Source organism: Vitis vinifera, chromosome 2, assembly GCF_030704535.1.
Source record: "Vitis vinifera cultivar Pinot Noir 40024 chromosome 2, ASM3070453v1".
Classification (NCBI taxonomy): domain Eukaryota; kingdom Viridiplantae; phylum Streptophyta; class Magnoliopsida; order Vitales; family Vitaceae; genus Vitis; species Vitis vinifera.
Genome location: NC_081806.1, coordinates 6,968,642 through 6,993,988, shown reverse-complemented (window position 1 = coordinate 6,993,988; position 25,347 = coordinate 6,968,642). Strand labels below are relative to the sequence as shown.

The 25,347-nt window shown below is 30.9% G+C and overlaps 2 protein-coding genes and 1 pseudogene across 2 annotated transcripts; all 3 read right to left on the bottom strand.

Annotated features, from left to right (window-relative positions):
* Positions 1 to 481: 481 nt before the first annotated feature.
* LOC100256210 (cytochrome P450 81Q32) lies at positions 482 to 2,385 on the bottom strand. Its single transcript, XM_059734072.1, has 2 exons — positions 1,404 to 2,385; positions 482 to 1,208 (listed from the first exon to the last, which is right to left on the bottom strand). The coding sequence occupies exons 1-2, from the start codon at positions 2,301 to 2,303 to the stop codon at positions 582 to 584; spliced, it is 1,527 nt and encodes a 508-aa protein (XP_059590055.1). The 5' UTR covers positions 2,304 to 2,385; the 3' UTR covers positions 482 to 581.
* An 8,603-nt stretch (positions 2,386 to 10,988) lies between these two features.
* Positions 10,989 to 13,888, bottom strand: LOC100261306 (pentatricopeptide repeat-containing protein At4g17616-like; annotated as a pseudogene).
* Positions 13,889 to 18,906: 5,018 nt separating this feature from the next.
* LOC100853341 (cytochrome P450 81Q32) lies at positions 18,907 to 20,808 on the bottom strand. The gene is made up of 2 exons (XM_003635433.3): positions 19,874 to 20,808; positions 18,907 to 19,681 (listed from the first exon to the last, which is right to left on the bottom strand). Exons 1-2 carry the CDS (start codon positions 20,771 to 20,773, stop codon positions 19,055 to 19,057), a joined length of 1,527 nt encoding a protein of 508 aa, XP_003635481.1. The 5' UTR covers positions 20,774 to 20,808; the 3' UTR covers positions 18,907 to 19,054.
* Between the last annotated feature and the right edge of the window lie 4,539 nt (positions 20,809 to 25,347).

The following is a 25,347-nucleotide window of genomic DNA, read 5'->3' as shown; positions in this document are numbered from 1 at the left end:
ATTCCTCATCCGTCAACGTTATAAATTTTATTCTCTTTAAAACCACCTTATTAATATTATAAAATTTTATTATTAAAAGCTTCAAAATTTTTCGTGATTGTTTAAAAATGATTGATTTTATCTCTGGGGTTGCCTAGGAACATGTTAAGGATTGGAAGAGAATACTTCTAGTGTCCTGACCAGTGTTCGCCATATGGTGCTGTACCTAAACTGCTAAGCGTGGCCGGTTAGCAAAGATAATATCGTCCTCGATGAAGCATTCTTCCACCAAGAAGAAGAGGAAACAATCACTACGAGGCGAGACCCCAAGCGGAGGGAGAAGACAGGATCATATTTCAGTGGAAGGGCTTGTAAATATCTATGGCGTGGGTGTTTGAGAAGGTGGAGAACCCTATGATTGGAATAGCAGGTGAGCTCGGTGGGAGATTTTGCATGCAAGCAAAAGAAATCTGCTAGTATGACAATCGACATAACAACAATCTTAGCACATAATACATATTTATAATGGGCATAACACTCGAAATGCAGCCGAGTATGCTAATTGCATCAATACAAGCAAATGACCAGAGTGCTAATTCCAACTAAATATTGTTTTCTAGTTCTAGCGAACCTGTTTTTATAATCTCACATGCCTTACACATGGCTTCTAATGGCTCCAGTTTGGGCATGGTAAGCCCTTTCCCTTCAGTGGTGTCAATAGTGGTTTCGCTAATCCTCTTCCAGTCATAGCACTGAATCAACGACCCCAAAGCCAAACCCACCACTCGATGAGCTAGGCCTGCTCCAGGACAGGCTCTCCTTCCTATTCCAAATGGTAGTAGTTTGTAATTCTCACGTTGTCCATTTTCAAACCTTTCAGGTATGAAACTTGTAGGATCTTCCCACACCTGAGGGTCTCTGTGAATGGCCCATGCATTTATCAATAAAAATGTGCCTCCTGGTATATCAAATCCCCCTATTTGACAGTCATCTGAGGACATATGGGGCACTAAAAGAGGGGCCACAGGAAATAGTCTCAAAGTTTCAGAAATGATACTTTGAAGGTACCGCAGTTTGGGAAGATCAGATTCTTCTATCAAGCGGTCCTTTCCAACGTGAATATCCAACTCGGCTTTAGCTTTCTTCAAAACATCCGGATGATTGAGGAGAAGGGTCATTGCCCATTCCACCGTCGCTGCTGAAGTATCTGTTCCAGCAAGAATTAAGACCTGTATGGAAGAATTTGTGAGTTGAAAAAAGAACTAAAAAAAAACCACCAAAAACCAACATTATACACTTCAAAAACCAAGTTTCCCACTACAAATATTAACTTGCATTTTTTGTATGGTTTTAATTTTGTTTTCTGTGAAATTTTAGAATAAACTTCGAAAGTACAGTAGATAAGAAAACAACAGTTCACTCACCAATACAAGCCCTTTAATAATGTCATCTGTGTAGTACTCTGGTTCTGTTTTCTGTAAGGATAACAGATGGTCGATCATAGAATTATTATCCACTGAACCCCTGTCATTACCACTTCTATGCTCATCAATCAAACCCTGCAAGATCACCTGTGTCTCTCTCCTGGTCTTCTTTAACTTCTTCTCATGATCTCCGAACCCAATCCATCGCAATATGGGCAAAAAATCTGTTGGATTTGATGATGCCCCATTCAGTTTGAAAACCTCGCTGATAATCTCCCGAAAACGCTTAGCCTCCTCAAATTCCACTCCTTCTCCGTAGTATCGCTTTCCTGCAACCATCCTCGTTATAATATTAAAGGTTAGCTCTGTAAGCATCGGTCTCAGCTCTACCTTTGCAAAACCCTGCCTCGAATCTCGAGCCAATCGGAGGAGTAGAAGCTTGACTTCATCCCTGCGGATGCCTAGAAACATGTTGAGGCGATTCGAGGAGAAGATTTCCAGGGCGCTGAGGCGGCGGAGGTTGCGCCAGTGTTCGCCGTATGATGCTGAGGCCATGGAGGTGTAGTTGAACCCCAGGTACTTACCGGACGCTAAGCGAGGGCGGTTGGCCAAGACGACGTCGTTCTTGGTGAAGCATTCTTCGACGGCGGAGGGAGAGGAAACGATGACCACGAGCTGGGATCCGAATCGGAGGGAGAAGATTGGACCGTACTTTAGTGAAAGGCGTTGTAGATATCGATGGACCGGTTGTTTGAGGAGGTGGAGATGACCTATAATTGGAACTGCAGGCGGGCTCCGTGGGAGATTCCCATATCTTCTTCTTGGGAACAAAATTCCGATAACAAGCAAGAGAAAGACGAAGAGAAGAGAGAGATATGAGTGAAGTGAAGACACTTCCATGGTAGTGTCTTCGAAGGAGTGAAAGGAAAGGTAGGCTTAGATACAAGTTATATCCTTGGATCAAAGGTACAACTAAAAAAAAAAAAAAGAAAAAAAAAAGGTTTTTTAATAACTTTCGTACACTTCGACAGTAATTTTTGAAAAAAAAAAAAAAGTCTCAACCATCGTACTTTCCTCATTTTGTTTTTTCTGACATAACAAGTCAAAAACATCATAATGATTTTTTCTAACATAAGCTTTACACATGGAATCCATGCCACATTATTCTTCTTTTTTTATTTTTCCTGGTTTTGCATTCTAGCTTTTAATTTTTAATTTCAATTTTTGCACTCTTCCATCTTTTTATTTTAATTATCTATAAATATTTTAAACATAAATTAATTATAATAATAATAATAATATATAATAAATAATTAATATAAAAATAAATATATAATGAACAAATTTAACTTTTTTTTATTTATGGGTATTTGATTTCATCTGATTTTAATATTTTTCTTAGTTAAAATATTTAATATTTTTAATTAAAAAGGCAAAAATTTTGATTGTGATTCTAATATTTTGTTTTGTTAAAATTTTTAATTTATATAAAATAATATATATATTTGATAAAAATTATATTTAATCTTTTATGTTAATTTTCTCTTAATTATATTAAAAATAAAATAAAATAATCTATATTAAAATTACATATCATCAACACGTACTACTTTTTATAAAAAAAAAAAGTAATATTAAAAGTAATGTATTTTTATAATATTTTTAACATATTTTAATATTTTTTTATTATACACCTAAAATTTATTCCAAAATTATTTTTATAATAATTTTGAATTTAATTTTATTCTTAAATTTAAATACATACCTTCTTTAATTCTTAGTTTTTATTATTATATTATTATTTTTTTCTTTTTCTTTTTTTCTTTTTTCTCTCCCTTCCCACTTATCCCACCTACCCTACCCACTCATTCCTCTCTCTCTCTTCCCAACTCCCACTCCCATGGCAGGCTCCGGACTCTCTTCTCCCATCTTCTTTCCCTTTCCCATTTCCTTTTTCCTTTACCATAATAGTGTTTTCAACCCATATAGGATTCATAATTAAGAAAAAGTCATCCAATCACCCATAATTAATAATAAGGATATGAGATAGTAATTAACAAAAATACTCACTTCACTCATTTTTGTCTTTATTCTACTACTTGTCACTATTCTTTCTTATTTAACCATTTTTGGAATTTTTTATTATTTTTTAAAACTCTTTTATAAAATAATTGAAAATTTAACATTATTTTTTATTTTTAAATTATAAATAAACAAAAATTATATTAATGACTCAAATACTATTTTGGAAAATACTTTCTAAAAAAAATATTAATTTAAATAAATAAAAATTATCTTTTACATTTATTTTTATCTTTTACATTTTAGAAGTAAATAATTTAATGATTAAAATACCATTTAAAAATAAATATATTCACTATTTTAATTTTTTTATACTAAAAAGTATTTTAAAGTTTTTTTTTTACTATTATAAAATAAAAAGTTTAAATTTTTTTTTAATCTTCTTCCTTCCTTATTTTAATAATTTTTTGAACATGACTTTTAGTAATAAATTATATGAAATGTTACAAATTTGTTTATTAATGATTTTTTTTTAATTATTTGAATTAATTGAAAATTTATTAAAATAAGAAAAAGAAAAATAAATAAAGAGAATGGATGAAGAGTTTTTATTTTAAGTACTCAATTAAAATGTTTTCATATGACCTAATTTTAGAAGTGGATTATATCAATACATAGTAGAGATTGAATTTTTCTTATATAAAAGAGTTGAAATGTATATTTACTTATTTTAGATAAAAAAAACAAGTAACTAAAAATTATATAGATTATATTTGAGATTGGTTTTAAAATATTTTTCTAGTTTTTATTTTTTATTTTTAAAAATAATTTTTATTTTCTATTGTCTCTTTTTGAAAATACGTTTAATTAAAAAATGAAAACTATTTTTTAAAAATGAAAATTGAAAACCTTGTTTGGTACTTTTTTTTTATATGAAAAAAAATATTTATTCATTTATTACACCACTGTACAATTGTATTACACTGACTATACAAGGAAATTCTAATATTTTCTCCAATAATTATATTTGGGGAAAAAAATTTTAACATTAAGTCATCCACCATCTTCTCAACTAAACCATTGGAAATATGGTTAAACACTCCTACGTGGACATGAACACATAACTTAGAAATGAGAGATATGAAATTTGTGCTATTGTACAAGGGTATTACATTAACTGTACAAGGGAAATGTACTAATTATACAAATGTGTACAAGATTACCCTTTTTGAATTATTTTAATCAATTCTTAACCACTTTTTTATTTTCCTTGTCACCCAAGGATTGTACGTCTATGTCATGCATTTTATTTAACTCTCACATGGAAATTCTAATATTTTCCCCAATAATGATATTTGGGGAAAAAAAAAATTGATCCTAACTCATCCACCATTTTCTTAACCAAACCATTGAAAATATGATTAATACACCTACATGAACATATAACTTATGAGAAATATGAAATTTGTGTCATTGTACAATGATATTACACTAACTGTACAAGGGAAATGTGCTAAGTGTACAAGGGTGTATAAGACTCCTAATAGGTTTTGTACAATTTTTAAACAACTTGAATTTGATATTAAGAGATTATTGATAGTTTTTTTTTTTTTTTTTTTACCAAACTATGTCATTAAGACATTCCCTACAAAAATTAACACATAAGAAATAAAATTAAAATCAATTATATTTGAATTGTTCATTATAAGTAAACTAAATGAAATATATATTTTTACTATTTTGCCTTTATAAACATAATTTCATTGTTATCAATATAGATTTAAAATCATATTTAAATGGAATTAAAAATAAACAAAAATTATTTTTATAACATTTTTATTTTTTTAAATCATTAATTTAAATTATGAAATTAGTTTTAAAATTAAAAATATTTGTTGTAATTATAGTTTTGAAGATTTCATTATTTTTATCTTATTACTTTGAAAAAATTGCTTTAATAAGAAAATATTTATTTTAATGATTTTAAATATTTAAATCTTTATTAAAAAATATTTAGGATTAGTATGGAGAACAATTAGGTAATTTTAGAATGGAGAAATTTTGAATATTTTGAAGACTTTAATTCAACCAATTACTCTATTTACACTTTCAAAATTATTGGAAGGTTGGTAAATTAGTATTAAAAATATTGTCTTCTTGATTAATATTATATATGCATGTGAGTGTTTACATTATTTTTGAAATAATAAACACCATCATTCTAATTTGCAAGTTAGAAAAAAAAAAATACAAGGTAATAAGATTACAAGGTAATTTTTTTCCTCAACTTGTATTACTTTACACAAAGTTAATAAGAACACTCGAGCTATTCTCTCAACGAATACTCTCATGTTATGGCTTTAAATAGTTGGTGACACCTCTATTTATAAGTTTTATCAACCAATTACATAACAAATTTATAAAAACAATCCTCTTTTAATTCAAATATCTTCAACCACCTCATTCAATGCTATCTTGCCACCTCATTCAATGTTAGGAGCAACGTGCTACACATGTACTTGCACAATCCTCTTTTAATTCAAATGTCTTCAACCACCTCATTCAATGTTAGGAGCAACGTGCTACACATGTACTTGCCACCTGATGCTTGATTCAATCATTGTCAAAGATCTTCCTAGCTCAGCCCTAGATGCTCATCATGTGCAAAGACTTTTTTAACAACCTTTTTCTTGTGTTTGCCCTATGCTAAGGTGTCTTCCTTGCTTAGGTTAGCTCAATACTAAGGTAGTGTTTGTTTTCTTGGTTTTTTATTAAAAGCAATTTGTTTTCAGAATTTAGGTTGTTTATTTTTCTACTTTTTTATGATTTATTATAGACTTTTTCATGATTAATTCAAATGTCTTCAACCACCGCATTCAATGTTATCTTGCCACCTCATTCAATGTTAGGAGCAACGTGCTACACATGTACTTGCCACTTGATGCTTGATTTAATCGTTGTCAAGTATCTTCCTAGCTCAGCCCCTAGATGCTCATCATATGTAAAGACTTTTTTAACAACCTTTTTCTTGTGTTTGTCCTAATGCTAAGTGTCTTCCTTGCTTAGGTTAGCCTCAATGCTAAGACTCTCGCTTATGTCAACTTGCGCCTTATTGTTGAAGCCACAAACATTAGTCTAGTCAAGCCCCCTTGTATGTATTAGTCTATTGTTTGTGTGTCTAAGCAACTCATGTCCCTATCAAACCCTTTCTTACTGGTCCTCATGCTAGCAATATGTCTTGGTGTTAAACCCTCTTTTAGCCCACAACCACATGTTGCTATATTGACTCATACATGTATCAACCCACTTAATTATTAATCTAACCTAAGTCAACCTTGCTCATATGTGTACCATAATCATGCCCATGTTGTTGTGCCCAAGGTTCCACCATACCCCATGGCATTATACTTATGTATGTGAGCTAATAAGACTCATCCATGTGCATTACTAATGTTCAAGGTCCCTTGTGACTTGCCCTTGGTGTCGTCAAGCTTGAGACGTCAATTTCCACCTTGCCTTGCTTAATAGGCAATCTCTTAAATGTATGGTGTCACTCCATAAAGCCTTGGTGGCATCGTTTGAGTTAAGGTACTCACAATAAGCCAACCATGTTTCAAACACCAATTGGATGGTTAATTGATGGACTTAAAAACCAAGCCTCAAAATCATCCAAACTTCTGTATTTGTTTCAAATTTAAATTTTGAGATTTTTCTTAAATTCTTTTAAAATTTTGCATCTCTATTGAATACTTATGGACCGAAACTTTGACTTTTGGCAAGTTATTTTACATATTAAGAGTCATTTTAATCATGTTTTCTAAAATTTATTTTTTTTAAAAAGTATATTTTTAAGTTAATGTTTTTTTATATTTTCTAAAAGATTGTGTTTGGTAAGTAGTTTCTAAAAACACATTTCAAAAAAAAAATTAAGCCATGCTTGGATTAATAAATTTTAGTTGTTCTTAAAAACAATTTTTCTATTTTGATTTCATAAGAAAATTTTAAATCCAATATATAGAATATTAATTGAATTTAATTCAAGATTTATTTTATTTCAAAATAAGTTTATAATTAAAAATAAAAATAAATATATATTTTTTAATATGAATACTATTATAATAAAATTATAATTATATTTTATTAAAGGTTGATACTAGTTTATTATGTATTATAAAATATTAATATTAATGTGTTCATGAAGACAAGTGATTTTTTTTGTTAAAAAATGAATAATATTAATTTCAAAATAATAATGATTAATAATATTTTATTTAAAATAAATTCCAAATTCAACAAAGTTTTTTTAATATTTAGCTAAGTCAAGTTTTTTTTATTATATATATACATTTAGTTCGTAATTATGGATATGTTATTTTGGATTCATTTTGCAATTAATTTTGATTCAAAACTTAAAAAAGAAAAAATTGAAGGGATAAGATTGCACAAGGAAAATTTAAAAACAAAGAGACTATGAAGGCAATAAGATTACAAGGTCTTTTTTTTTTCCCCTCAACTTGTATTACATAGTTTATATGAACACTTGATTAGACTCTCATGTTCACTCCATTGAGTTCATGGCTTTAAATGGTTAGTGACACCTTTATAGGCTTTATCAACCAACTACATAGCACATTTATAATAATAATCCTCTTTGAATTCACAGATCTTCAACCACCTCATTTCTTCATCCATTTGTCACGTGTCGCATGACTGATTCAAAGTTCCTTTGTTGTTATCTCCTCTTAGCCACATGAAGTTTATGCCTCATGATCAGTGTCAACCCTCCTTGAAGCTCAAAGCTAGCCCATGCTACCTTGCAATTAGGAGCAGATTGTTGCCCATATGCGTACGACCTGGTGCTTGCCACTTGGCCCTTAGTTAGGCTAGCCCCAGTGTCAAGGACTCCCCCTGGTATGAGCTTGTGCCTTGTTGTTGAGCTCATAAGCATTAATCCACTCTAGTGTTTTGTTAGCATCTTGTGTGTATCAATTTATTGCTTACATGTTCAAGTCAAGCCCTCTTTTGACTCCATGCTTGAAATACGCCTTGGTGCTAAGCCCTCTCCTAGCCCAAGACCATGTATTGTTATATTGGCTCATGTATGTGTGAACTGTTAACCCATTAATAAGTCCAAACCGAGACAACATGCTCTATGTGTACCATAATCGTGTTCATGTGTGTGCTAGAGAGGTTCATCCGTGTGCTTTATCTTAGGCCCCTCATGATGTCACCTTAGTGTGATCAAACTCGTTTTCGAAGTGCCTATAGAAGACATCATAGCTGATTGATGAACCACAATGATTTTTCATAAATTATAAAAAACTCAAAAATCAAATTTCATTTGAAACCTCACCCAAGTTTCCTTTTCAAGGGAAAAATGCCAACATCCCAAACACCAATTGAATTTTGGTTGAATCAAATTATGCCACATGCTACCCACTTGTTGAAAAAAATGTGTTGCACGTCCTACCACCAACAAACTCAAACATGAACTATTTTAAGCGTCAAATTCGACCTTACCTTACTCAATAGTACTCACTCTTGGGTGTAAGGTGTCACTCCATAAAGCCTTGATACTATTTTAATATATATTATAAAACATCAATATTAATGGCTTCATAATGGCAATTTATTTTTTTAAATGAATATTAATAATGTAAAAATAATAATGGCTAATAGTATTTTATTTAAAATAAATTTAAAATTAAACTAATTTTTTAATATGGTATATATTAGGTCAATTTATTAAATTTAAAAATTATTCTTAAAAAATAATAAATTCATTTAAGAATCTAAAAAATTGAGTCTCATTTGATTTGGTCTTCAACTTAGACTCATTTGCTTATGAAAAGTATAATAGTTTTGATCTATTAAAGAATCTATAATTACTTGATTTTATGGTACTAAGTGAACATGTATTTGAGTTCCAAATTATTTTTAAAAATTAATAAACTCATCAATAAATTTAATATGTTAAGTTTCACTTAATTTCATGTCCATTGTCTAATTAGAAAATTCATGAAAATATAGTTATATGCAAAGGAGAAATAATAAAGTTATTCTCAACTGGTTTTTGTTCGAGATTTTTTAGTAGTGCTTAGGTTAAATTTTTTAATTTTAAATCAGTTTTAAAATTAATACAAAATATAATTTTTATACCAAGTGCATTTATAAAACCAGACAACTGTATCGAGAAGCATCCTCCAGTAAAGCTCTAAAAAAATGACTAGCTGAAACCATAGGCACTTGAAAGCAACAACTTCAAACTCATCAATGGCTTCCCTATTGCTCCACTGTAATAGTTTTGAGAGCTCCATCTTTTGAACTGTTCATCAGCCCGTCTTCTTCTTCTTGTTGTTGATGAGTTGCACTGATGATAATATTAAAAACCGGAGCACTAATGGCCATTGCCTGTAGCCACCCCAGAAAGCACTTGACCACATTGAGAACCCAAGCATACTTAACAGACACCAGTATGATAATAGGATAAGTGTACCAAAACAGTGCCTGAGGGAAAGTGAAAGAGGCCACCATTGATACAGTGATAGCCACGGAGAACTCTCCCACCACACGGAGATGCATGTACCCTCCCATGACGGAACAGGTGAGGGGCACTTCAATGGAGGTGAAAGAGAATGCGACGATAATAAGAAGAAAGCAACCGATTTTCGTCCAAGTGGGATGACCAATTGTGTCGAATGGATCCCACCCAACTTGGGATTTCAGGATGTTTATGACAACTGGAACACAAAATCTTAAATCAAATCTGTACATTCTTCTTAGATTTTGGCTGTAGGGTAGTTGAAGGAATGAAGGTGAGCATCTTGGTTGGTATGTAAAAAAACTCAATATTTATTAGCTGGAAAAAGATAATCAATTGATTGGTGTAGTTGTTTTCTCATCAGGCATGTACCACCCAACTTGTTATATTTTATAATTAATTTGAATCGCCATTTAATTCTACTCCGGTTGCTTATCATGGGGTCTAATTGACTCTTTTAATATCTTTTTAATAATATTCAGCATTTACCTAATCTATTTAATCGGTCCTTATATTTATATTTGAGAAGGGCGTGGAGACGTGGCCTGCCATGACATGCATGCATGATCCATACGTATGAATCCAAGACTTTTAGTGTGATATAGAGAGAGAGAGAGAGAAAGAGAGAGATATGGTGAAGTTGCTGTTTTTGTTTCTGAGGAGAAGGAGAAACCATTAGTGATATTAATCTCCTAAACTTTGAGTTAATTAACAAGTTCTTTAATTAGGCCTACTCTTTTTGCTGGTGTGGATCATCCATCTTTTTAGAACTAGAAAAAGCTTGGATTGAGTCAGTTTTATTGGAAGAAGGCTTGGCAAAATTTCAAGTTTAGCACCATTAACCCTGCTTTGGTGAGTTTGAAAGGTATGAAACATGACCACCCTCCTTGAAGAGATGAAATTTTGAACTTTCAGATTTAAAAAAATAAAAAAATTTGGTTGACCATGTCTCTCTTCCAAGGGGAGAAACTCTTTTCCCATTGATTTTAAAAATAGTATATTGATGACTTTCTAACAGGTACCAGGAATCAATTAATATTAATGACTTTGTCCCAGGTAATAAGACTCAATTAAACTAAGGTTTAGGAGTCCTCAAAACTGACTCACAATACAACTGTGTCTGAACTCTGAATAAATTTCTATTTAATTCTCAATAAACCAGTGGTTATCATTAATTCTCAAAGCGTGATTAATCTCCTGATTAGATTAGATAAGTTTACAAACCTACAATTGATAGTGTTTCACATTGCGGGATCATCCAGAATGAAGTTCCACAGCAGTTAGGCTATCTTGGGATTGGGCCAGTTAATGATATCCAGTTTTCAACATCTTTCCTTGTAATTTGGGAAGTGTTAAGAAATTGGTACCCACCCTGACCTTGCATTTTGCTTGCTTTGCTTCTTTACTTTAACCATTTCAGCTTCAGTCGTCTCCACACAAGTTCAAGATAGACATTAGCAAGCCCAAGGGACCAAAACTGTTTTCAAACACCCCATGCTTGAAATTCAATCGATTCCAGCCCATGTCCTAAATGCCTCAACATACTCAAGCCTCTTGCTTTGAGCCTCAGTTCTAGTATTTGATGCTTTCAAGTTCCTGTAGAGATCCTTGTGAAACTTTAGGAACTCCCTTTTATACATCCACTTATCACAGTACATATTTTGCTCTTTCATACAACCAATCACCTCCATCACTCTCTCAAAGTAACCACCTCGAAGAAAATTCAGTACCAAGAACTCGTACAAATCCCTGCATACCACTAAACTTCCACTCTTCCTACTACTCTTAATGTCCCCCCACAAGATTGTGATTTCCCGATACATATTCAAGCAAGAATAACCATATACCAGGTTAATAAAAGTTTGCACGGTGGGTTCAATTTTCATCTCCTGCATTCTTCCATATATCCTCAATGCATCATCAATCATTTTTGCCTTGCAGAAGAAATAAATAGAAGAATTGAACTTGTAAACCACAGGAAGAATTGCTTTCTCCTGCTTTTTCATTTCTCGGACCAAAGACTCAGCCAAACCTGATTTCCAAATTGAAGTTGATGTTCTTGTGTGCATTCTATTTTTATCCACAACTCCGGATAAGCACGTAGTCATGACCATTTCATCAGACAAATCCACAATCAAACCAGCCTTCCTCATTTGTTTAAGCAGTGCCTTCGCTTCCCTAACCATCTTTCCCTTGTAATATGCTGTCAAGAGTGACATGTATGTAATAGAACTGGCTGGGGCTCCAGCCAGTTCCATGTCATCCAAGATGTCATGAGCAGTCTCCAGCCACCCCAACTGAATACAAGCATCAATCACATCAGATATTAATCCTCCTTCCAAGGTACCCAACTCTTTTTGAAGGCTTAGCATAAGCCTTGAAAGCTCACCAATCCTACCATCTCTCTTGTATGCAATGATAAGCTTGGCAAGGGCCTTATTACTAAGAACATATTTCCCATTTCTAAACAACAGAAGTTCCTGTTTACTATCCATTTTGAAGACAGAATCCTTCTGAAGCAGCTCAGGCACAATCTGTAATTTCAAGCCTTCTTTGAGATAATAAGATTCAATTGGAACAAGGCAAGTCTTATGAGGATCATTCCTATCTTTCTGAATAGAAAGAGAATCCCAACATCTACACATATCTAACACAAGCCCAGCAGCACCATCAATATCGTTAAACTTGAAATGCAAGCTCAGCAAACTATCATAGAATTGCCGATAATGACAAGCCAACTGAATTGAAACTTGATCAATATGGCATTTAAATTTCTTCAAGTCATCCCTCTGACCATTGATCTCATGGATCTGGGCAATAATAATGATAAGAGTGTGCATCGGCACCAACCCCTACTTGTGGCATCAATTCTATGATCTGCTGGCCTTTGAATGATGATCCACATCTCACACAACCATCAAGAACAATGTTAAAAATCATCGTGTCAGGCTTTATAAGCTTTGCATGATTGGCATTGCTTGCACTTAAAAGCAGGAAATGGTCACAACATCTGAAGCAAGTAATTGGATGCAAGATATGTCCCTATCTCTGTCCTTACCATATGCAGAATGATCGACTATAGTACATTCTTTTGGGGCACATTCCCTTTCTAGAGCATCAATCTAAGGATCATAGAGGCAGGGATAGGCATTTGAGCTCTTGATAAGGACAGGGAGAGCTTAGTCAGAGAATCAGAATGAAGTAAATCTGATTTCTCTTTCAGAATTGAATAAACTTAATTGCATGCTTTTTGAAGCTAGTGTGGATTGGAAGAGTAAGACAATTCAGTGATTAACCTAGTCGCCAGAGAGTGGCTAGGAAATCCATACAACCTTTTAATATCCTCAAATGTTTCCCATGCTTCATCTCCTTGATGATCCTTCAAAGCAATTTCAAGCTTTCTCAATAAAACTGCATGACAGGAACCTTCCCAACATATCAACTCTGGTTGACTACTGATAGAGAAATGCTGGAGGGAGACGTTCTGACACATTTTATGGTGCACATCTGATCCTATAATCCTTTGAAAATAGTTTCTATCCAGTAAGCTTTTGTGATCAATTGACCTTAAGACAGTCTTCCGACCAGTTGAAGTCAAGCATCTTACAAATAAACAACTCTTCGTGACACTGATCACTTTTCTCAATGATAGTGCCATTCATAGACCATTAGAATCACAATAGTTTGTAAGCACCACTAAAAAGGTCTTACGTTCTACATACCAGACCTACATTGGTAGCTGCCTTAACCCATGAGTGGTAGTCCTCATAATTCAAAATATATCTAATAAGTGACGACCCATCTAGAAACTCCATCCTGCCACATCTTGTTTCAACAAAGATTTGACTACCAATCTGTTTCAAGAACTAACCTGGATAAAGCACAAGGTATCTTTAGTATCAAAAAGAATAAATCATAAAACCAATAGGTGAATTATACCTCAGTTATACCCAACTAGAAAACAAGAGGGGCAGAAAACATCTTAAACCAATGAGCTCAGCAATATCCTAGTCATACCCAAGAAGAAACAAGAGAAATATGAGTTGTAATATTTTATTTACCAACCACCAAAGGCATACCCTTTCTATTCTCTGTTGTTATTATAATTATAAATGTTAGTTCATAAAGCTCCTGCTAAGAAATTTTTTCCTTTTTTTTTTTTTGTGTGTTCTATTCTTCCCTCTATCCCCATACAAATTTTCTGCAAATACCAAGACAAATGTAGTGAAAGCGTATGACATTTATATATCACAAAAAAAAAAAAAAAAAAATCAATGTTGTTGGCAGTAGAGCAAAGTTTACATTTTTGCTCAACTATTGTCAATTAGATATGACATTGCCTTTAATATGAAGTTAGTTAATCAAAATTTGGCCACCGCTAATGACTGAATAATCAATCAAAATTGGAATTGTTTGGAGCAAAGTTCACATTTTTGCCCAACTATTGTCGATTAGATATGACATTGCCTTTAATATATGAAGCTAGTTTATCAAAATTTGGCCACCACTAATGACTGAATAATCAATCAAAATTGGAATTGTTTAGCCATCTTGAATCAATTTACAATAGGCAGCTAAAATTTGAGGGGAAAAAAGATTTAAATCAGGGAACAAGATTGACCATGGATATTGTTACGAATATGGTAACCATTTACACAAATATTTCAAAATTTTTGTGAGGCTCGAGAAAATGATAAAATAAAAATAAAAATACGCATGGGTTCCAACATTGGATAAAACTTGGAAAATTGTGAATCAAGTCATCCAAAAAAAAGACTTGCCCACAAATTCAAGAAGTAAAATAATAATAATAATAAATAAATAGCCATGTTTATTGTGAAAAAAAAAAAAAAGAGTTGCACCTGAACATTGTGTCAATCTCATAACAATCTCAGCTGGTTTCAGTTTCATGAAAAAAAGAATCAGTATGATGAAGTATGAGATCCTTAGCCTTTTTTTTAAGAGCCAGTAAGCAGTGAACTTGACAATCTAAAAGTTCCATATAAAAGAACAAAGTCCCACAAACTACTAATTGGTTTTGTTTGGTTTATGAGAAAACCAAAAACAAAACACGCGCACACACACAAAAACAAAAATTTCAGCAACATATGATGTGGGTAAAGCAAAATTCACACGAATCTCACAAAAACAATAATTGTTTTGATAATTATTGATTTCCTATTGTAATTTAATTGTAGAATATTATAAAATAAAAAATCTACATAATATAATGAAGTAAAATTGATTCAAATATAAATGTAATTTTTCTATACCATATAAATACATACCCTTCATTTCGTATTATTAAATCATTTATGATTATTTGAAGAAAAAAAATGTTTTAAATAATTATTAATTTTCTAATGTAATTTAATTTTGTAATATTATAAGATAAAAATATAAATTAAAAATACAATATTTGTACCATATAAATATATTTTATATTTCTATACCATACAAAAAGAATTTAGTGAACCAATTTAATATTATAAGATAAAAAAAAATCATATAATTTAATAAATTAAAAATATAATCTCTATATAAAATAAAAACATTACATATAAATATATTTAATATCATCATAATATTATCATTATGAATTCTCCAATTTCATATAAACATTATTTTCCAATTCTTCAATTTTCATAAATGGTTTTTAAAAATCATTATTGCAAGTCTCAAACAATAAATTATTACATTTTGTATAGGATTTATCATTTTATGCTTTTAAAAACAAAAAATAACAAATATATCCAAACCATACCTTACTTCATTTGGATACATTTTCTGTTTTTTTTTTAAATAAAATAAAATAAAAACTTATATGTAAAAAGTAAGACCTCTCTTACACAATATGTATATACTAATCTTGTGTTGTTAAAAATGATTTTCAAAAATTTTAAAGTGAGGTATTAAAAACTATTGCATTGTCAATAAAAGTTACCACCATTTTCTATTTTACAAAAGAAAAAAAAAACGAAAAGGAATGATAGATTATAGCAACAATAAAGTGTGCTAAACCATATATACAGGGGTATATATATACTCACATGGTTCATTAAGCACAACACGATAGCAAAAAAGAGGAAAAGGGAGAGAAATGTGCATTTTGTAGTAAAACAATGATTTCACAGCTGCCAAATTGAGGCAAAAGAAAGGAAACAAAAGAAAGACCGATCTTCTTTCCTTTATTACCTTTATTAGTTATTACCTGTTGGCTTCTTCTCAAACCCTTGCCCTCTATCTTCTTCCCCAATACCATGAAGACCGATCTGCAACCTTGTTATCTTCTTCCCCAACACACCACGAAGACCACGATCTGCAACCTCTTAGACTATCGGACCTTCCCACTGCTACCATACAACCATGATTCGCTACCTTCCCACCGGTAGCACACCAAAGACGAAAAATCTACATTCCGGCAATGGTGGATTTAGGGTTAAGTAAGTTATTTTTCAACCAAGATTTTTTTTAAAGGCTTTTGAAAGGATCACGGGTTTGTTTCAAATTTTCACGGGTTTTCTTTTGCAAAAGAATCTCTGATTTCTCTGAAAATTTGATTCTTGTTGTGATGGGTTTCTTTTGCAGGGAATCTATTGATTGGTCTTTTTTTTTTTCTTTTTTTTCGAGTTGATCGAGTTAACTCGGAATATCGGTCAAGTCATCCGAGTCCAACCGATTCAAGGCCAAGTCTAAGTATAAATTGTATCTGGTATCGAACTCATCACGGCCAGTGTCAAGACGGATACGTCGCGGTCGGCGTCGAGGTGGATACGACTCAACCGAGTCGTACCGGACTCGGCCGATTTTTTGAACCTTGTATAACACCCATTTTCCCTATTTTCTCACCTCCTAAACACTCAAACAACTCAAAACTTGTTAAATATAACCCAAATATAGTCAAAGCAAATCTTAAATAATTAAAGCCCAAAGTCCAAATGAATTACCAAACCCAAAGATTAAAGAACTAATTTGGGTTTTCAAGATGAAACTACATCCAACAAAAATATTAAAGCCCAACATACATATTAAAATAACCAAAGTCCTAATGAAAACCCACAATCCAAGCCCAAATTAAGAAAGCCCTAAATCATATTCAATCTCAAAAACCCTATATCGAAAATTAAGTAGAGTCCAAAACCTATGATCAAATATAAATGAACAGTCTAAATTGAAAAAAAAAATCCAAATCCCATAATCCAAATCGAATAAAGCAATGCGCAAGCCCAAACATTTTAACAAGGCCCAACCCAAATAAAGTAATCCAAACCAAACCCAAATCCCTTATCAATGCCTGAAGTCCACATCCAAAGCCACAAATAGCTACTGTACAGATAAAAAAACTTACCTCATGTTTGAAAAACCTAGAGGAAGAACAAGTGGCGGCGAGATGGTGAATCACCGGGTGGAGAAGACGGCCATGAAAGGCACGAAAGGGTCTGTCCAGAGTGATGGACCTCGGGGAGTGTGGTGTTATGAGCCTCGACAGCGAACGGAAACGGCCGAGAGGCCGGCGGCAGTGAAATATTCTTTTTTATCTTTTTCTTTTTTAGTATTTCAGTCCCTTTAATATATATATATATATATATTTACCTATTTCTTTATTTTAGCGAATTTTTACGTGAAATTTTTAATTTAAAAGTTTAATTAATTAGTTTTCTAAAAAGTTCATTTTTATTGTTTAATTTATTAAAAGTTTTAGATTTGAATAAATTTATGTCTTTTCAGTTTTTTTTTTTTTCAAATTTGTCAGATGTTTTAAATTTAAATAATTTTTAAAATTTTAATTTTGTGAAGAGATTGAAAGAAGAAAATAGAAAAATAAGAGGAATGTGAGTGTATATTAATTTGTAAGAGTATTAAATGTTTTCATTTACAAATATTTTTACTTCAAAAAATTCTTAATCCATACTATCAATAAAAGTATAAGGTATTTGTCAAATTTTTTCATTCTAAAAATGTTCATTAATCTATTTTAAAATTTTAAAAATACTAACAATTTATTTATTACAACCTATTAATATTTAATATTTAACCTTACAAAATTCATTTTATTATCAATCCATCTATTAACATTATAAATTTCATTCTTTTTAAAATCATCCTATTAATATTAACTAATATTATAAATATCTACTATTAAAAATTTGAAAACTTTTCAAGTTTCTCGTGTTATAAATTTCATTATCTTTAAAATCACCTTATTAATATTAATTAATATTATAAAAATTTATCATTAAAAGCTCGAAACTTTTCAAAATTTGAATTTTTTTGCTTGGTTTTTTTTTTCTCTTATTCTACGTACTATTCACTATTCTCTATTCTTTGTTTACAAAGAAATCTTAACTTGCTTCAACTCTTCGTTTTCACACGTGCACAAGAAAAAATAAATAAATAAATAAAGAAGACAATTTTAAACATATTTTTTAAAACAAAAAGAATTTGTGTAAGCAAATAATAAAATTGGAGGAAATTAACATGAGAAATGTGTAAGGGAATTTATCATCTATGAATATGCTTCGAATTTGGATTCAGGATTCAACATGGAAAAGGCGCATGCGTTATTCGATTGGAGTTCCTAGACAAGCGATTAATAAATGATTGATTTTATCCCTGGGATTGCCTAGGAACATGTTAAGGCGATTGGAAGAGAATACTTCAAGTGTGCTGATGCGGCGGAGGTTGCGCCAGTGTTCGCCATACGGTGCTGTACCTAAACTGCTAAGCGTGGCCGGTTAGCAAAGATAATATCGTCCTCGATGAAGCATTCTTCCACCAAGAAGAAGAGGAAACAATCACTACGAGGCGAGACCCAAGCGGAGGGAGAAGACAGGATCATATTTCAGTGGAAGGGCTTGTATATATCTATGGCGTGGGTGTTTGAGAAGGTGGAGAGCCCTATGATTGGAATAGCAGGTGAGCTCGGTGGGAGATTTTGCATGCAAGCAAAAGAAATCTGCTAGTATGACAATTGACGTAATGACAATCTTAGCACATAATACATATTTATAATGGGTATGACACTCGAAATGCATCCGAGTATGCTAATTGCATCAATACAAGCAAATGACCAGAGTGCTAATACCGACTAGATATTGTTTTCTAGTTCTAGTGAACCTGTTTTTATAATCTCACATGCCTTACACATGGCTTCTAATGGCTCCAGTTTGGGCATGGTGAGCCCTTTCCCTTCAGTGGTGTCAATAGTGGTTTTGCTAATCCTCTTCCAGTCATAGCACTGAATCAACGACCCCAAAGCCAAACCCACCACTCGATGAGCTAGGCCTGCTCCAGGACAGGCTCTTCTTCCTATTCCAAATGGTAGTAGTTTGTAATTCTCACGTTCTCCATTTTGAAACCTTTCAGGTATGAAACTTGTAGGATCTTCCCACACCTGAGGGTCTCTGTGAATGGCCCATGCATTTATCAATAAAAATGTGCCTCCTGGTATATCAAATCCCCCTATTTGACAGTCATCTGAGGACATATGGGGCACTAAAAGAGGGGCCACAGGAAATAGTCTCAAAGTTTCAGAAATGATCCTTTGAAGGTACCGCAGTTCGGGAAGATCAGATTCTTCTATCAAGCGGTCCTTTCCAACGTGAATATCCAACTCGGCTTTAGCTTTCTTCAAAACATCCGGATGATTGAGGAGAAGGGTCATTGCCCATTCCATCGTCGCTGCTGAAGTATCTGTTCCAGCAAGAATTAAGATCTGTATGGAAGAATTTGTGAGTTGAAAAAAGAACTAAAAAACCCACCAAAAACCAACATCATACACTTAAAAAACCAAGTTTTCCACTACAAATATTAACTTGCATTTTTGTATGGTTTTAATTTTGTTTTCTGTGAAATTTTAGAATAAACTTCGAAAATACAGTAGATGAGAAAACAACATTTCACTCACCAATACAAGCCCTTTAATAATGTCATCTGTGTAGTACTCTGGTTCTGTTGTCTGCAAGGATAACAGATGGTCGATCATAGAATTATTATCCACTGAACCCCTGTCATTACCACCTCTATGCTCATCAATCAAACCCTGCAAGATCACCTCAGTCTCTCTCATGGTCTTCTTTAACTTCTTCTCATGATCTCCGAACCCAATCCATCGCAATATGGGCAAAAAATCTGTTGGATTTGATGATGCCTCACTCAGTTTGAAAGCCTCGCTGATAATCTCCCGAAAACGCTTAGCCTCCTCAAATTCCACGCCTTCTCCGTAGTATCGCTTTCCTGCAACCATCCTCGTTATAATATTAAAGGTTAGCTCTGTAAGCATCGGTCTCAGCTCTACCTTTGCAAAACCCTCCCTCGAATCTCGAGCCAATCGGAGGAGTAGAAGCTTGACTTCATCCCTGCGGATGCCTAGAAACATGTTGAGGCGATTCGAGGAGAAGATTTCCTGGGCGCAGAGGCGGCGGAGGTTGCGCCAGTGTTCGCCGTATGATGCTGAGACCACGGAGGTGTAGTTGAACCCCAGGTACTTGCCGGACGCTAAGCGAGGGCGGTTGGCCAAGACGACGTCGTTCTTGGTGAAGCATTCTTCGACGGCGGAGGGAGAGGAAACGATGACAACGAGCTGGGATCCGAATCGGAGGGAGAAGATTGGACCGTACTCTAGTGAAAGGCGTTGTAGAGATCGATGGACCGGTTGTTTGAGGAGGTGGAGATGACCTAAAATTGGAACTGCAGGCGGGCTCGGTGGGAGATTCCCATATCTTCTTCTTGGGAACAAAATTCCGATAACAAGCAAGAGAAAGACGAAGAGAAGAGAGAGAGATGAGTGAAGTGAAGACACTTCCATGGTAGTATCGTCGAAGGAGTGCACGGAAAGGTAGGCTTAGATACAATTTATATCCTTGGATCAAAGGTACAACTAAAAAAAAATTAAATAAAAAAAAAAAAAAGATTTTTTAATAACTTTCATACACTTCGACAGTAATATGAACAAAATCCAAAGATTACCTTCAACTTTTCTTCTCTCCCCGCACCTGTCAACTATCGTACTTTCCTCTTTTTGTTTTTTCTGACATAACAAGTCAAAAACATCGTAATAAAACCATGCCACATTATTTTTCTTTTTTTCTTTTTCCTGGTTTTGCATTCTAGCTTTTAATTTTTAATTTCAATTTTTTCACTCTTGCATCTTTTTATTTTAATTATTTATAAATATTTTAAATATAAACTAATGATAATAATAATAATAATATATAATAAATAACTAATATAAAAATAAATATATAATGAACAAATTTAACTTTTTTTTATTATGAGTATTTAATTTCATCGTGATTTTAATGTTTTTTTAGTTAAAATATTTAATATTTAATATTTTTTAATTAAAAAGAAAAAAATTGATTGTGATTTTGATATTTTGTTTTATTAAAATTTTAAAATTTAAATTTATATAAAATAATATATATATATATATATATATATATTATATTTAATCTTATACTACACTTTTATGAAAAAATAATATTAAAATATATTAAAAGTAACTATTTTCATAATATTTTAAACATATTTTAGTATTTTTTTTATTATACACCTAAAATTTATTCCAAAATTAATTTTATAATAATTTTGAATTTAATTTTATTCTTAAATTTAAATACTTACCTCCTTTAATTCTTAATTTTTATTATTTTATATATATATATATATTTCTTTTATTTTCTTCCTTTCTTTTCTTTTCCTTTTTTTTTTTTTTTTTTTTTCATTCTCCTCTCACTTCCCACTTACCACCTACCCACTCATTCCTCTCTTCCCAACTCCCACTCCCATGGCAGAGACTCCAGACTCTCTTCTCCCATTTCCTTTTTCCTTTCGTTCTCTTATTTTCTCATTCCATTTTCCCCCAGACACAACCCACTCCCTTCTCTCTTTCTTCCTCATTCCATTTTCCCCCAGACACAACCCACTCCCTTCTCTCTTTCTTCCCCATTTTCCTTCATTTCTTCTTCCTTTCCCACACACTTACACGGCCTCACCATTAGACTCTCTTCCCCACTCTATTTTTCTTTGCCATGAAACCCATTGCACCAAGGGTTTCAAACGAAGGTAATTTTTATTTTTATTTTTTTAGTTTTATTGTTGTTGTTATTATTATTATTTGAAGGCCCTCTTCGACATGATATTCGTCACCGATCGACGGATATTTCAGATATTAAAATATCGCTGATTTTTCTATCGACTACTCACACCACTCTAGTCAACGGATATTTCAGATATTTCGATATTTCTTTTGAAAATATCACCGATTTTCCTACCGACCACTCAACGCACTTTGTCCAACCCACTCACGCTAGAAAAAATATCGTCCAATCGATCAACGGATATTTCGGTATTTTTTCGAAAATATCATCGATATTCTCTGGTCATGTTGTCCTACGGTCCTACCCGCTCACGGACTTGAGGGATTCGAACTAGGCTCAAGTCTAGGCTACCACTAGGATAAGATGTCCTTTGTTAGTATATGTTCAATTTAAATTTAAATTTAAATATGTTAAAGTTCATTATTAAAAAAAACTAATTCTAATTATTTTATTTTAAATTTTATTTAATTAATTAATTAAAATATAAAAATATAAAAATCAGTATTATAATTTTTTAATAAATCCTTTTTTATATCATTTATATGATAATTAAATATAAAAATATCATATATATGTATCATTATTTATTTTATATTATTGAATGCATTTGAATTAAATAAATTATAATTTTTATCTTAAATATATCATCATTTATCTCATTAATCTTATTTTATAAAAATACTATCACTTTACTTTTAAATTTTTTATATTTATCCTTTTAAATGTCTTTATTTTAAAATATTAAAAATATAAATTTATTTAAAATAATAATAATGAAGTTATAATATTTTATAAATTAAAATTAATTTGATAAAATATTATTTATTAAGACCGATATATTTTTATTTATGAATATTTTTCTTTTTAATTTCATTTACACTTACAAAATAACTTTAATATGTATATTTTTATTTATTTTATAACTTTTTTTTGGAGTTTTTTCAAATATTTTCATAAATTTTGAATAATTTTCATCTCACAGATATTTCTACAATATTTTTTATATATCCTAAAATTTAAGTACTGATATATCTGTATTTTTAGATATTTCAAATCATGGTATTATGTTGAGCATAAATTTATGACACGTGGAAAATCAAATTTCATGGAATAAAATGACTTGTTCAGGTACATATTTAATTTTCTTATTAGAAAATATTCTTTTTAATAAAAGAAAGTTTTCTTAATAAAGATCCAAAAAAATGTTTTTATGAAAATCTAGAAATTTGTTTTTAATAAAATTCAAAAAAATAAATAAATTAGTACCATTCTTAAAATTTATTTGTTTAATAACAAGTGTGCATAAAATTGATTTGTAAATAAAAATTGTCTCAAAAGTTAATTCATAATAAAATTACCCAAAAAGTGATTTGTTTCCTTAATTAGAATTAGAATGAAATTAAAAGTAATTTTTATAAATAGAGGTTTTAAATTTTTTTTTTTTAATGAAAATAGGACGAGTTTTTTTTTTTTTGCAAATTAAAGTTGTAGAAATCATTTTCTTAATAAAATTGGATTGAAAATATTTTCATAAATAAAGTTACAAAACTTAATTCCTTTAAAAATAAAATCAAATTGAAATACTTTTGTATATCAAGTTGTAAAATTTAATTCTTTTTCTAGTAAAAGTAAGTAAAAATCATTTTTTTATTGTCAATTTGAAATTCTATAATAAATTCTTTTGGTAGAATAAGTGTAAATAACTTTTTAGAAAATAAAAATTACAAATAAAACTAAATTAAATCATTTGTTAAAAATAAATTGGCTTTTTTTGTAAATAAATAAATTAAAATTATTAATTCAAATTTTTTTTAATAATCTCATTTGAAATTTCTTGAAAACTAATTTTTGAAATATTTGTTTTTAATCAATTTAATAAATCAATTTGTATAATTTTCATGTCATTTACCTTACATTTTTGTAATTTGATTTTATAATTATTTTTTTATATTTTAATTTGTATCTTTAACATTGGTATATATGATTAATTAACTAATTGTCACATTTTCTTCAATTTACTAGGTAGAAATTGTAGGTATACGGATTTAAAGGGATACTAAGACTTTTTATTGTACATTCCCAATAGGTAACTTAACCCCCGAATTTAGATTCAGTTCTTTAAGATATGTTTTTTCCAAATAAAAAGTCATACAATGATTTTTTTTTTTTTCTTATTCTTTTTTCCTTCTAAAAAATAAACTAAAATAAGTGGCGACTTCAACTTTTTCAAAAATCAAATTTTCACAAATAAAAAAAGTGAGTCTCACCATTTCAAAATGAGGACATACGTGAAAAATGCAAGTCCACGATACTTCTTTTTCAAAAATTATGTTTATCAATGTGTAATTTCAGTGTGTAAAAATTTTAATTTTTAATAAAATTAAGAAAAAAAATAATATAAATAATTAACTACAATTTTTAATAAAAAAGTATATTTTATTTTTATTTTATTTAAATTAAAATTTAAAAATTTTAATAAAGCAAAATATTATAACCACAATTGAATTTTTTTCTTTGTTAATTAAAAACATTAAACAATTTTTTAGCCCAAAAAAAAATTAAAAATTAAAACTGTTGTCAAGTTAAAGTTCATAAGTAAAAAGCTAAAACTATAATTGTTAATTGTGATTTTCATATAAAAATTTAAAATAATTAATTAAAATTAATAAATATAAAAAGATGAAATGTTTAAAAAATGAAATTAAAAAAAATATATCAACCCAACATATTTAAAAACAAAAAGAAGGTTGAGATATTATAGAGGGGAAAAAGAAAAATGAAAAATCAAGTGTCACGTTGATCAACATCGCCACTTGTTAAAAAAAATTTATATAGAAAAAAATAATAATAATAATGAGCTCATTTGTCTTGTCCAAGTAACAAAAAAAATAATAATAATAAGGACGCGACCTTTGACCGTTCATTGTGGAAGAACCAAAAACGTGTTGGAAGGCTTCTTAATGATAAGCACATCTGACTGTTCACTGTGGAAGAACCAATAACAACCAATAACGTGTTGGAAGGTTTCTTAATGATAAGCACATCTGACTGTTCATTGTGGAAGAACCAATAACGTGTTGGAAGTTTTCTTAATGATAAGCACATCTGACTGTTCATTGTGGAAGAACCAATAACGTGTTGGAAGTTTTCTTAATGATAAGCACATCTGACTGTTCATTGTGGAAGAACCAAAAACGTGTTGGAAGGGTTCCTAATGATAAAGAAATCGAAGAGTTGGTTGAATTCATTAAAAAAAAAAAAAAAATTAAAAATTAGAAAT